This window comes from Siphateles boraxobius, unplaced genomic scaffold (genome assembly GCF_051911475.1).
Source record: "Siphateles boraxobius isolate OS27281-9 unplaced genomic scaffold, OSU_SipBor_1 22, whole genome shotgun sequence".
In the NCBI taxonomy this organism is placed as follows: Eukaryota; Metazoa; Chordata; class Actinopteri; order Cypriniformes; family Leuciscidae; genus Siphateles; species Siphateles boraxobius.
The window spans coordinates 34,884,321-34,899,107 of record NW_027508833.1 but is presented as its reverse complement, the minus strand read 5'-3'; the positions used below and the strand labels follow the sequence as shown (position 1 = coordinate 34,899,107).

The 14,787-nt window shown below is 37.4% G+C and overlaps 1 protein-coding gene across 2 annotated transcripts; it reads right to left on the bottom strand.

The window, feature by feature from the left end:
- Positions 1 to 240: 240 nt before the first annotated feature.
- On the bottom strand, positions 241 to 12,256 carry disp2 (dispatched RND transporter family member 2). Of its 2 annotated transcripts, none has more exons than XM_077239885.1 (8): positions 11,982 to 12,256; positions 7,096 to 7,506; positions 6,963 to 6,995; positions 6,548 to 6,671; positions 5,782 to 5,909; positions 5,550 to 5,647; positions 5,347 to 5,444; positions 241 to 4,925 (listed from the first exon to the last, which is right to left on the bottom strand). In XM_077239885.1, exons 1-8 carry the CDS (start codon positions 12,071 to 12,073, stop codon positions 1,440 to 1,442), a joined length of 4,470 nt encoding a protein of 1,489 aa, XP_077096000.1. In that variant the 5' UTR covers positions 12,074 to 12,256; the 3' UTR covers positions 241 to 1,439. The 2 variants fall into 2 exon arrangements, with proteins under 2 accessions (XP_077096000.1, XP_077096001.1); XM_077239886.1 differs by having other exon boundaries at positions 6,963 to 6,992; positions 11,982 to 12,222.
- Positions 12,257 to 14,787: the final 2,531 nt, after the last annotated feature.

Genomic DNA, 14,787 nt, shown 5'->3' with positions numbered 1-14,787 from the left:
ATATATATATATATATATATATATATATATATATATCTTTTTATATATATGTGTGTGTGTGTGTGTGTACAATTTGAAGTTCCTTCTCACCCTACAGGTGAGTCATTTTAATTAAAATGCCTCATGCAAAATGCCATGTTATGCATAGAAATTAAAAATTTTAATTGCATCTTATGAAGTTCAGTTTCAACCTGTTGAGACCTGATAACCACCCCACAAAGTCAGAGATAGATTGCAGTGTAACCTCAATTAAAAATATTTCAATTTTTTATTGAAATTCTTCATCATAGTTTATCTTTTGACAACTTCAAATCTGATTATACACAGGCTATCAACAACAGTAATTCCACAGGGGGGAGAACAACTTTTGGCACAATTCATTCTTAAATTTTGGCACTTTCTATTTTAAGATGCTTTGATAATTTCAAGGGCACATCCGCTGGCCTTAACAAAGTAACATTAAATCAAAAGTATAAAAAAGAGATGTTCTTTCTTGCAAATTATTTTTTCTCAGTGTTACATGTTTAACTGACCTTTGATTCCAGTTTTATAATTGAAATTTTGTGCACATCACAAAACACCACTTTTTACATACAACCTTTTGCATTCTGATTAATGCATATCTTTGAAATACATACTGAGGACTTACAGTCTTGTATAGAGTTCAAATGTCATATTGCAGGAATTTATAAATCTGGGGCATTAGTGAAACTTGTCCACACACTGAAGCCTTTTAACTAAAGCACACAGTTGTAATTGGCCTATATTCTAATGGGCAGTCATTGTCTTTTTTAAAAGAGGTACTTTTATGGCTATGCAATAACAAAAATAGGTTTGAACATATTTATCATAACATGCAATAAAAGGTATTCATGGGTAAAACAGTTATAGCCACAGTAGCAAGCACATTTATGCCAAGTTTTCCTAGCGTAAAATTACTGTATAGTTGGTTTTCACTTTTCAGTGCTTGATAATTTGTGTATAAAAATTTAAAATTATTTGAAGAACTTAATTGGTTGTTGATTCTAAATAACAGTAAAGAAATTGATAATGATTGTGACCTTACAATTATGGAAATTAGTTGAAAAGTTCATGGCTTGGTTGTGTAAAAGATCAGGCACAATTGTTCTTTAAGTGTTTGTTAGTTTGCAGTTCAAGGCCCCTGAAGAGGCTTTTTCAAAGGCTATTGTGGGTGCACATTCAGTGTACATTTACATGACATGCAAGGAATCATGCTAAAAAAACAGTCTCCTCTTGAAATTTTGTATGCACTGTGTATACTTTGAAACAATTAATTGATGTTAGCAAAACATTGTCTAGTTCTCTTTCAGACAGATTCCGAAATGTAATTGCTCCTGAGTACAAAAGTTCAGCCCACCATATAAAGTACTGGCCATGCTGTGGTTGTTTAGATTTGCTCAGTGTGTTGACAATATTGATCAGCTGCCACCTTCACCTTTTCCTTCCCTTTTTATCCAGACATCGGGCATGTCAGGTTTGCTGTTGGGCAATATAACTGGCACCTCACTTTGTGTGGTCCTCACCCTACCAGACCCCGGGGAGGCAAGGTCATATACAGTCTCCTTCAAGGACAGACGTAAAGTGTCTCTCTTGCCATTAAGGTGGCCAGGTTGTAACACTTCCTCTATTTTAACAGCTTGAGAGACTAAGATAGCAGGTTCTACTTCACTTAAGCAGGTCTCGTTGGAGTCTTCGAGTCCCTCCATAGAACTCTGAGACTGACATGACAAAAGCCGTTTGTGTAGATGACAGCTAGTGGCTTCATCTATTGAGAGTGACCTTTCATTGACAGTGTCTGTAGTCTGAGTGATCATGATTTCTTCCATGCTTGAGGAAGACGATAAAGAGACATTCCAAAGTTGGAGCCTACCTCTCGTCTGGCCTCGGCATTTCTTGCACAAAACCTTCTCCTTAATTGCATCTTGTGGAGGAGCAACTACAGGACGCAATGTATTCTCTTTGTACGGGGATGAGGTCTGGAGTGCTGGAGGTGGGTTGCAACCCTTAAGGTGCCTGCTACACATGTCTGCGCTGTCAGCCTCAATGTTGACTCGATCAGAATCTTGCCTTGGACTAAGGCCACAGAACTGAATATCGTCGGAAAGGACAGAAGGTCTGTTGGACAGCTTGCTAGTGCAAGTGCTATTCTCGAAGCTGTCGCTCAATTGGCAAGCAAGTGGCTGCAGCTCGTACTGTTCTGGCTCCCGTCCTCCGATCGGTTGGCGCTTTCTATTGTGCTGCTGGTTGGGGCAAAGAAAGCCTTCGCTTTCTTTATTAAAACTTCTTCGAACCCGAGAACCCGTGCCACAGCCAAATGCCCCATTAGCTGCAGGATTGGTGGTCCCTTGTTCTGTAGCCGAACAGGACGACAGTATATTTTCAGTGGCTTGCTTTGTAAAGCAGGGTAGGGTTATGCTCCCGCAGTTCTTTTGCGGGCCGAAGAAGCAACACAACGACTGGAAGAAGAAAGTGGCGAAGCCACATGCAACACACTTCACAAGCAGGAGGAAGATCCCAAGCTTCCTGAAAAGCAATGCAGTTGCGGGTAACATAATAATACCCACGCAAAAATATGCCCCAGCACCTGTAGCTACCGGGTAACCCATTCGCTTCAGAGAATGTGCAACCCTGCCCAGTCTGTCACTGTGTGGCGCCAGGCTGTATGAAATGCAGTAATTGGCCACAAAGTCAACAGAAAGACCTGCAGCTGCTGAAATAAAGAGTGCTTCCACACCATTTAACTGCCATTCCAAAAGCACAAGGAGACCAACAGTAGCAAACACGCTTCCTCCCACAGCAATGGACACATACACACTTAATGGAATATTCCACGTCGTCAGTAAGAACAGTGCAAATGTGAGAGCTACCGAAAAGCCTGCCACCTCCAATGTCTCTGAACTCAAGCAGTGCTGGAAGTCATATAAGCCCAGCTGGCTTACAAACCATCCTTTCTGCAGTCCCACTGGGGCCTTGGAGATTTGCCCATTAAACCATGATAAGATCTCTTGATAGAACTGTGACATTCTGCCGAAGTTAAAGCTGTAAAGTTGTACAGTCTTGAATATTACTACAAGGGCAGTAATTCGACCCTCCGAGTCAAACCTCAGGCCTCCACCACTGGTTAAGTGCCCCTCTGCATACTGTTCTGCCACCATCATGCTAAGGCACTGCTCGAAAACACTTGGTGGGTACGGAAAGGGAATATTATTACAGCAAAAGCTAAATGCATCCTCGCTTTCTGAACAGCGCCGTATAGAAACCCAGTGAATCAAACGTTCGACAAAACACAAATTATCTTCTGCGGTTTCTTGGTCAGCTGATAATGTATTATAGAAGCTCTGGTTTTGAATTTTTCCACACAGATCCCGGAGCCACAGTTGGGCTTGGGGACTGGTCATATTGAACGCTGGATCAAGAGCTAAAGATCCATTACTTTTTGGATCAAAGTGGTCACCATCGTCTGATGGAACGATGCCCCAAATTAGAGTCAGCGTCATGGGTTCATCTTCTCCCTGTTTCATTCGCTCAAACATGAACTGATGACGATATTCAGCATCGTATCTCTCAAAGGGATGGCTGGAACGGAACAGCTGAGTTGTCTTGCTGTTTGAAGTTGGCAGTTTCATCCCAGGGTCTACGCATGATATGTAGGTTCCACCGACTGCGAGAACTGCAAACCAACAGATCCATATGTATCGAAATTTCACTACTCCACAAGGCAGGATCTTTAAAAAAAGCAGGTTCGATGTGTCCGAAAACCCTCGGCATAAGGTCCGAAGCTTCTGTCTCAAGGTAAACAGACAGCGCTTTCTTGAACTTGTCTCCCAGAATCCACCTGTATTTTTTGAGCAGCACGGCTTCCACGCTGCCTTTGCAACAGGGTTTGAAGACAGCTCAGCATAGCGTTCCTGCAAAATGAGGGTGCAAGGAAGCCAAACAAGAGCAAATAATGTGTTTATTAATGAAGCACTGCCAAGATACACAGCAAAGCATCTCACGGCAGTGATGCTACTTATGTAGCCTGAGTAAAACGTGATGCTAGATGTCAGACCTGACACTAATATTAAGTATCCTATTTCCTGTAAAACCCGGTTCATTCTCTTCTCAGGGACAGCTGGAGGGTTGTGGCTTAGCTGTAGTTTCCAGAAATCAACAAAAGTCAGGGCTTGATTTAGGCAACTTCCCAAAAGGACAAGGACTGATGCAAGATTGAGGAGTGGAAAAAATGTCAAGCGAAATGCGACTTTGTAGAAAAAATAAGAGGTGGAAAGTGATAAAAGGACAGAGACCAGTGACATCACTGCTATAAATGGTGATTTGAGATATATTCCCATTGTGAACAAAAGTGCAAGAGCTGCAAGAACAGGATAGACAGAGTCCCGTGCCAAATAATACTTGAAAAGTTTCTTTTTAATTCCCAAATCCATTCCTGTTATGGTGGTGGTGTTGTAGGTGAGCTCACGACCCTCTAGATGGTCCAAATAAATTTTCATCAATGGATCACCTTTCTCCACTGGTAGAAATACTACGCTATATTTTAGAGACGGGACCTTGTATTCAACAGTCTGTGGTCCCAGGAAGTCCTTGTCCACAAGGTAATGAAGAATCTGGAAGATGCTTGACAGTTTACAGCGGTGTGGGACAGATGCACATTGGCCAAATTTACTCCTCTCAGTACATGATGCAACCAGGCTTTTGTCATGGTAGTAAGGGGCACAGAATCTGAGCAGACCAAGGCTTTCAGAAACATGCTGTTGAGTCAGACTAAAGCAGGAAGAAACGTTGTTGAGAAGAGCCAAGTAGTTTCCCAGAGACCAACTTGGACAGCACTCATTTTCCAATGTGGAGCCGTACAACTCTGATCTGACCTGGCAGATTTGATCAAATTGTATCCCTGAACGGATCTAAAATGATAATGAAAAAAATTACTTGCATTTCGCAGCATAAAGATTGCAAATATATAAAAAAAGTTGTATTGCTTTCAGTTTCATGTTCAATCTTATCATATTTTGTAGGTATTTGTACATACCATTGGCATGTATATATGCTAAAATAATATAGACTTTGACCAAAAAATATTTACGAATCTTTTATATTTAAATTGAAAATGTATTTGTACAGTTTCTTATTCAGAACCAAACTACCTATAGAAGTACCTATGATTACAAATTATCATTAATGATTCAATCCTGTAATATATATGAATCTGATTACTAACACACACTGAATAGATTCTATCATATATCCAACAAAAAAAATGCATTTAATTTCTTCTTGAGAACTTGAAAATATTATCCTTTTGGAAAAATATAGACCTTGGTTTACCTGTGTCTGTTCCATCTGGCACATGGAGTAAATTGCCTTTAGACTCCAGAGACTGGCAGAGTTTCCAGAGCGGAAGACCAGCTGAGCGTAGCGTTCTCCTACAGAACCACAGATTAGGTGACAGAAAAGACATCACATAAAACATGCTGTGCTCCATTTACTGATTTATCAGGTTAGAAAATACCTGGAAAAAAAAATCTCACCTGGGGCATTACAAAAATAGTTGTGCTCAGCATAATCTCTGTGCAACATTCTCCTTGATCGTTCTCTTAACTGAGGTTCAGATCTAATTGTGTCCTCTCTGCAAGACAAAATATTTTTTTCAATATAAACATAACATACAATAATTTAGTATTAAAAGAAAGTCTGATTTAGTGAAAATATCAGTAATAGAAATTTAAGTCTGTTTAGCATAATACGATCGCCAAGAAATACCCTGCTGTAGTTCTTTCTGTGAGTTGCCATGGAACTGGGGACAAAGATTTTCCAGGCCCTGTGTTTTGCTGTAACCTCATCCAGGTTGCTTGACGGATACTGATGTCTGTTCCACGAGGTTCAAATCCCTGTGAGATCCGATCAAAGACACATGAGAGGTAAGCAGAAACTCTTTGAAGTCATTATAAAAATGAATTGAAGTCATTTGAGAGGCCAATTTACAATTCTAAAGATCTAAAGTCCAGCGTTGGCCAGTTTATTCTCAGAAATGTATTCAAGCAGAAAATAAACTCTTAGGCCTAGTTTCAGAGACGGGGATTAAATTAGGCCTTCGATAAATTAGGTAATTTAAGTCACTTTTATAAACGTGCCTTAGCAAAAAACATTACTTTGTGCATCTTGAGACAAAACAATTAGTACTGACATAATTAGATATGTCAGTGCAAGTTGCTTTCAGTAAACAGTCGAACTTGCATATTAGTCTGGGACTAGGCTTAAGCTTTGTCTGTGAAATTGGGCATTAATGTAAAAATTTCTTGTAATTTTCAAACTTTATGTCTATCAGTTGTAACTGTTGCAACTGTGAATTTTAAAATTGCTTGTTTTAAACTTTATCTTACAATGATTTCTTTTATATTTTACTTATTTTATACACCACTTTTAGTATGTTCAATTGAATTCCTTTATGTTTTTAGTACAAACAGATGCATTAACATGAAGCATTAAAACTTCATTATTTCTATATTATAGACATGGAAATACTCACCAACAAAGGGTCTGAAAAGTCTAGTACAGGACCAGTCAAAATCCCAGCCAGGGAACAGGCAAACAGAACTAGCGTACATGAAACGAGTACAGTCATCGGGTACTCAACTATGACCTGGGAATAGCTGTAAAAATCAATGGTGTTCAAATGGTCAAATTTAATCTAATTGCTTTATGGCACATTAACTTGCATCATACTACTGGTATTTGCCACCCTCCATTTTAGAATTACATTACTACATTAGCCTAATGCAAATGCTTCTTCCCGACTGCTTTAAATCTAATATTGAACATAAGGCTAATTTGTTAATGTGCACTACTGTATTACTCTAAATAATAATCCTAATACTGAATTTCATGTGATGTTATTATAAACAAATAAATCTTTATCATCAGTTGCTATAAAAGCATCTCACCTCCTTGGTATCCTATGCAGGCCATCATTCCTACTAAAAAGACAAACATAGAGATATAACATATTTAAATGTTTACAATCAACAAGATGTATGTCCATTAGAATGGTATTAATAATAGAAAAAGGGTCTGGACCTCACTGTCACCATGTGACGCTGTACAGGCTTGTGGTTACTGCCATCATGAGATCCATGAGGCCAATGGCACTGCATTTTATTGTGACACGAAGGCAGATGCGATGGACTGCAGCTATGGTCAGTCTTAACAGGACTCGCTGAATGCAAGTCTGCTTGATGGTAAGCATTCTTTTGACCTGGACATACATTGCTTTTTACATTCGAAGGCTGGTGGCCACAGCAGGGGCATCTTTTGTGTTGTGGTGAATGAGAGCCAGAGCCCTGTGATGCTTGGCGGTGGAGTTGAGTAGAGGAGTTTGACTTGAACGGACTGTCTCTGTCTGCTTGGTTCTCTTCTATCTTGACCGGACACATCTGAGATTCTGTGCTGTCATTGTCCGGAGGACACAGCGAAACCTCAGGGATTTCACTGCAAATAAAAGAATCCCATTATCAGATGTTTTTACTCTATTACTGTGCTGGACCTTTTCAATGTAGCCTACCAGTTGTTTCAACAATCTGATAATTCATCAATTTGGCTGATCCAATTGCTGTAGTTTCTCGAGCTTGTAACTTACAGACTCATTAATTCAATGATCTGGTCGAGCAAGTTGTTTTGGGAAATTATTTACTTTTACTCTACTACATATTGGGGGGGGGAATTCACGAGACGCAATGATGTATGAACCGGTTCACAAATGGACTGATCCGAATGCTACAGTTGATGGGCTAAGAACTAACTGATCCAGTCATTAAATTAACCATTTAATTAATTGTAAATGAAAATCATATTTAGGTTATGTTTGACTAATTGTAGTTGTTTGAGTGCCAAATCAACTGTAAACGGCTTGTTGTTTTGAGAGCACAATATGTTTATGCTTACTGCATTTAATATCATATTTTGCTGCTGATTTCACTTGTTTGTATACACACTTCAATTTGGTAACTTGATTACTTGATGTTGAACATTTAATCGTTTGCAGGCGTCAGACATGAACAAAAAGAAATGTTTGCATATTTGCAGATCATGCGCATTGAAAGCCTGAAATCATCATGTTGACCAAAAAATAGAATGTTTAAAGATTTTGTAATGTAAAATAATTAGTTGTCCCACAAAACTTAAGTGTACTTAACTTAATGTGTCTCTAACATTTATGTTTACAGCTGAGTGTCTGACAACTATTTTAGTTAGTGAGTGTCTTACCCTAAATATTAGATAAGCAATGTCTGGAAAATGTATCAGTGAAATGCTTGAAGGCCCAATTAGGCCAAGTGGGAGGGACTCCCTCAGTTTACCCTGCCAGCCACATAAAAAGCCTGTTCAGATTAGATTAAAAAAATCTCACTGGTAGGCCTACTTGCAATTTAACTGCTAAGAAAAAAATAGGAGTGCGACAACTGCTTAAAATGCACTGCTGAATAATGTAGATCACCTTGAAGAACCAAACCTTAAGATTCAGTCGGCCTATTCATTTTTTTTTTTTCGGTCAGTATATTCACAATACTAATTATGAACATTTATTATGGCTCTTTATGGGGTGCTGAAATGTTAAAGTATACAGTATAAGCTTTATTGAACCATGTTTCTATGTATCCCTCTTTACCATATTTCAAATAAAGTGGCAGGTTTGCTGTGAGAAAACATTAAACTACACTCTTAAACATTAACAACTACTAACTATGAAGTCTTAAGTTATTTGCTTTTAACAAGCTTGTTTTTACACAGATCTATATGACTCTTAGTATTACCAGGGAGACAAGCAATGCAAACACTGGAACAAACAAATGACTGCTGCTCAAGTTTATAAATGTGTCCAAGGAACAAATAAACTGCCTTTTTGTTTTCTTTAAATGTGCAAACTAAATTGGGCAGATTATTAAATGCACGACTGATCCCATTTAGCCAGTGACAAAATAAACAACCAGGATAAATCATGTGCAAGGAAAATAAAAAGACTTTTGAACCAGACGTGTCTGAATAATGATTAAACAAAGCCTAGTCTCTTAACCCTCATGCCTTTTCTCTCTCCCATTGCTGAACATCTTGGTTGGCCTAAATGCTTAAAATGTTTCTCGGCACATTGTGTATTAGGAGCTGTTTCATCTTCATTAACTCCATCTTTTGGAGTAGCCTGCAATAAAACATGGCTATCTTTGTTGTGGATCAATTACTAAACACAGAGCTGCAAAAATAGCATCAGGAAATTTGATAATGCAATGTAATGTGTGGTGAACTCACTTATTATTGTTAGCAGATTCCCATTACAAGGCATTCTGCGTGAATAACGTTACAAATTTCTACATATGTTAATAAAAGACTCATAAAAGCAGGCATCTGATGAGGATCATGGGATTAGGTTGCGCCTATGCTGCAGGTGTTCTGATGGCTATCAAAAGGAACACAGGCATAATTTGATTTGACAGCTCTGCAGCTGGTACATCGTGTCTGGCGGTCCGCATTGCCAGGACTCGGAAGTGATTGTTGTGGCCTGTCAGAATGTAAGGGTGAAATCAGTCCATCAGCAGACAAGGAAAGACACTAGAAATCTTGCACTTTGGATGGCTCTGAAAACCTCAAGGATAGGGAAAACTAAGCTTAATGGATTTGATTGTAATTTCCAGAGCGAATTTGCTCATAAAATTCCCTCTTTAGCTAAAGTCGGCTTAAATATTTACTGGAGCAAGCATAAATATTTACTAAATACTTAATTTGTTTGCACCAAATCGTATGAGCATATGATGTGCATATAAATATTCAGCAAAACACATCGCTCAGTTTATATTCCCATCTCTCTCAAGCTTTTAATACTCTGTGGAACTTACATGGTAGGAGTCATGATCTGGAATAAATGCCTGAAATGTAACAGAAACTGAATTGATTGAACAAATGCACTCAGCATTTCAGTGGACATCAGCCGTGTTGGCTGACAATCACTAACTAATATCATGCAGTATAATGCACACTTACACTGCACAAGATTTACTTCAGGCCACTGATACATGGTGACTCAGTCTAGATCAAAAATAATTGGACTGATGCTGTGTCACTGCTTATAGGCACATCTTCTTGCACGCAAAGTAGCTGCTGTACATTGGCTAAAATCGTATTTTTAATAATCAGATCGATTTTAAATGGTCTGAATTTGAATTATTAATCGTAAAATCTAATAATCAACTTTCCTTTTTACTAAACCATACTTTCTAGGAACACATGCAAGCTGAATGAAAGTTGATAAGAGTGACAATATCATTCATAAGTTGGTTGATTGTCATCTCAGTAATGTAATTATTTACCGAAAGATTCAGATTAATGCCGTTGCCACCAGACTATAAAATCTCCCAGGCTGTTTGTGACAGTTTTAGGAGATGAAGCACTTGCTTTTGTGTGTAGGATTGTGTGCAGCCGTTTTAAGTAACATAAACAACACATAATAACATGGAACAAAACCTTTGATTAACAAATCAAACGCTGGTAAGGGAGGCCTATGTGTGTGGATCGCATTGGAATATATAGACAAGGATTCTCCTGAGAGGGTCATACTCCAACATGAGTCACTGCAGCTTCAACTGGATCTTCTCCACCAAAGCTGGAGAACGCATCTCACCATCTGCTCATACTTTGATATACAGAAAGATTTCATTATGAAAGTTAATCATTGTTGATTTTAGCAGAACAGGGAATGTACACCTAGTTATGCTGAAGCAAAATATCTCAGAGTAACAAAGGAGCCCCTTGATTCACATTTTCAGAGTCAGTCGTCTAATACCTCCATTTAGAGTCCTAGATCCCCGTGTAGTTCATTATTAGAATTACTCCAGACAAATGAAACATGCCTGACTAAAAAGGATATAAAGAAAAGATTCCCACTCCTGTTTTTGGCATTCATTAAAGGAATTGGAATATTTCTCAAATGTCATTTTGAATAGTGGATGTATAGTTTTAATGCAAATTAACATTGATTTAGGGCAAACATGCATTTATTATTATTAATCTAATAAATATATCTACATTTACATAAATAAATATGAATGTAAATATATCAAAAGAAACTGTGCTAATATTCTCTGAACAAAAACATCAGGACTGTCAAGATCATTATCTCACTTCAAAACATTACATCAAATTACATAACATTGCAGTAAAAAAATATTAAAATTAACTTGAAGTTGATATCACATCAGTCCCTCTCAAGCTATAATTAATGAAGTTTAGATGAATACATTTGGCATACCATTTAGAAATACACTTAATTTTAATATTCAAACATTATTTTTATCAAGTTACAAAGCTAAAAAGTGTCCTGCCTAACAGGAATGTCTTGATTATGTTATAATGTTTAATAAAATAAAAAATGACACAAGGAATGTGCTTATTATATAGCCTATTTAAGTTCAATTTGGTAGCAGATCTATATAAAATTATTTTGTCATTCATTGCAAGAATTTAAAGCGTATTTTTCATCTTTATCTTTTTGAATGGCATGTGCATTGTAAGTCAAATATACATTAGCATGGTTTTTAACCTAAAAATAATTAATATGGGCTTTTGTGACCAAAAACATCAACTGTATCGTCAAGCTCAGCTGTCGTGACTCGTGCCAGATTATGGATAAAATAAACGCAAATCCAATAAAGTATAGTATTTAGTAGTAGTAGTATTTACACGTGATCTCCTTGTACGTTCAACCTATTGCTCGTTTTTTTTAGCCTAGAATTGTATTTTCCCTTGTAAACAAAAGCCAAAGTGGGTCTGATAGAGACACCTTAAAAAGCGACACGTTCATTATTTCTGATTATTTGCAAAAGCAACCTTTTAAATGACTTACGTTCGCTCACAAGCACATTTCCTCCGACAATTAGCCTTATAATCCTTGATATCCACAGTAGCGTACAGTATACACGTACCTTTGAGCTTCTTCCTGAGAAGGTCTCTCTGTCGTGGCTGAATCTGTGATTTCAGCATCATCACGCTCTCTAGAAATAGACACGGTATCCATGCTTTAGTAGCCTATTTTAATAATCGCCTGTCACTATCAGATGTAGGCAATAATTCTGTGCAGAAATGCAATCGTATCGGTTGTGTTCGTGCTGTTGAAGGCAAAGCCTGCGTTAGTGTGTGTATCGAAGCTGCTTCATCGTGTGATCTGAGGTGTTGACAGTGAGTTGAGCGCGCGCTGTTCACCCGAGGGTGGTGCTGGAGAACAAAACCACATCGCGTTAACACTGCATGGGTTTGTAGCCAACGCCATATCGAAATTGGAAATGATTTGGTTTTTTTTTTTTCCAAAATCATGTGTCCCGGTAGCTGTCATAATTATTAGCTGCAATAATTTGCTGCATACAATGCAAAACGTTCCTAACAGTTAACTGTCAAATAAAATGGAATATAGTGGTTTATAACCATTAATAACTTTATGGTTTTGAGTCAAAAGTTCAATTACACAATTAAGCTTTTTATCTAGCTATGTTGTTTTCAAACATTTATAGTCCAAACAAAAGTCGGCATGAAACGGAAGTGTTCGGATAGTGATAGTCTTTTATTTTCTATTAGTAAATCCGAATGAAACGGCTTGTCGAACAAGAAAAGATTTAGGCCTGGACTTTATTTTGGAATGTATTGGATGGTGGTGGTGGTTTGCTATTGCTGTGATCTCATGTGAGTGAAACGTGGCCCCGCCCTCACGCCATTAAACACGTCATCAGAGAATAGAAGAGATGTCGCTGCAAGAGGGAGGGAAAGTTACTTCTATTAAAGATTAAGAGGGCAAATTAATTAAAAAAATGATGTGAACAAACAAATCATTTATAATAAATACAACAATATTCCATTAAAACAAGAATTGTTCATTTTGATTTCATGGGTCACTTTAATGTTTTACAAAATCCTTTTTTGTTTGTTTTTTTCAATAGGTGTTGAAAAAAGCAAACTCAGTAAAATCATAGCATACATTCACACAAGAGTAAATTATGTAGATTTCCTGAGAACTGTTCTCAAGGGCATTCATTATAATTTACTACAACTTGTTACAAGAAAAAACTATTATGCTATTTAATGGCATGCAAGTCCCCTTTTTACTGGCTAATAATGGTGGAAATGTTTCTTTTGTTTCAGAAGCAACAATGATCTTGGTTACAAAGAGTGGTTGGTCCAGCAGATCCTGATAAATATAAGCGATACAACCATTTATATCAGATACTGCTGATAGAATATCCATTTTATATACAAACGACCCTGTGTTTATAGTGTTATTCGACTGTGAGAAAGGCATCATTATTTTACACAGTTATTGGGCTTTATGTTTGACACTATAGGCAGAAAGGGAACATCACACACTGAGCTGAGATAATGAGACTATAATGAAATTCATTACCAATTTAAATGGCACCGAAGTAATATATTATTTATTATTATGGCTCACTATTCTCTACAGACAGTGTGCTAGGAAAATACTTTTTCTCACATGCGCCTTAACTCAACGAGTTTTGACATGATATGCGTTAAGCCCAAAGCGCAGTTGCCTCTGGAATCCATTCGAGCATGTTTGCTTCAGATCATGGGTGTTTCTGTTTTGGCAGTCATAGTAATCTCTAGTGGCACATTTCTCCCAGTGAGTGCTACATTGTTGTTTTATTTCCTTGGTGTATTTCGAGACAGAAAGACGCATTTCCCTAATAAAAAAGCAGTGAGAAAAGGCTCTGTGCCAAGAGATGTATGAGTGAAATAACATTTCTATGCTGTGTTTCTAAACTGTGTTTGGTTTTAAAATAATGTGCACCACGTGGATTTGATTAGTGTTAGTGTCACTGTTTGCGCACATTATTCCAGTAAAAGTTTTATAGTAATAAAAACGCTATTAATAATACAGTATACTGCAAGCAACTATAATTCACTCTTCGTCAGACACTAAGTGGAGAAAATGTTAAGTTTTAAGACTACTTCAACTGTACAACAAATATTGGACCACATTTATATATAATATGTTAAATAAGACATTAACTGTGTGTGACTTTGTTACATCAATATGTTTTAGGATTTTCACCTTCTTTAAACCTTAAAATGAATGAGACCTTAAGTCCTCATGATGAAATCTGATCTCACAGGAAATGCATGTTAATACCATTTGTAAACGGTAATGTGTCTCAGCCAGTCATTTGCAATAGAATCACCCAAGAAGTATATTAATACCAGGCCTTATAAAAGGCCCCTGAAGTATTTTTTTGACATTTAAGTTGAGAGTGTTTTGTTCATGTGAGATGCATTTTCACCTTCTGTGGTACACATATTTGCATCCTATAATATTGTACTTAATAACCAATATTCCCCTATACATCCTATAGAAAACTTGAAAATGTAATCTTTGGTATTTATATTAAACATTAAAAGGAAGTTTTACATGGTGGGCCTAAGATATACTTTGCTACCACCTACTGACATAAAGTGGTAAGCTCACCTTGCAGTTTCTAAGTGATGCACATTAAAGGGATAGTTCCCCCAAAATGAGTTTCTTTGTTCTGTTGAACACAAAATAAGATATTTTATAGAATGCTGGTAACCAAACAGTTGACAGGCCCCATTGACTTCCATGGTATTTTTCCCTACTATGGAAGTGAATGGGTTAGGGTTATAGGGTTAGGGTCAACTGTTTGGTTACCAACATTCTTTAAAATATCTTATTTTGTGTTCAACAGAAGAAAGAACTTGCGACAGTAA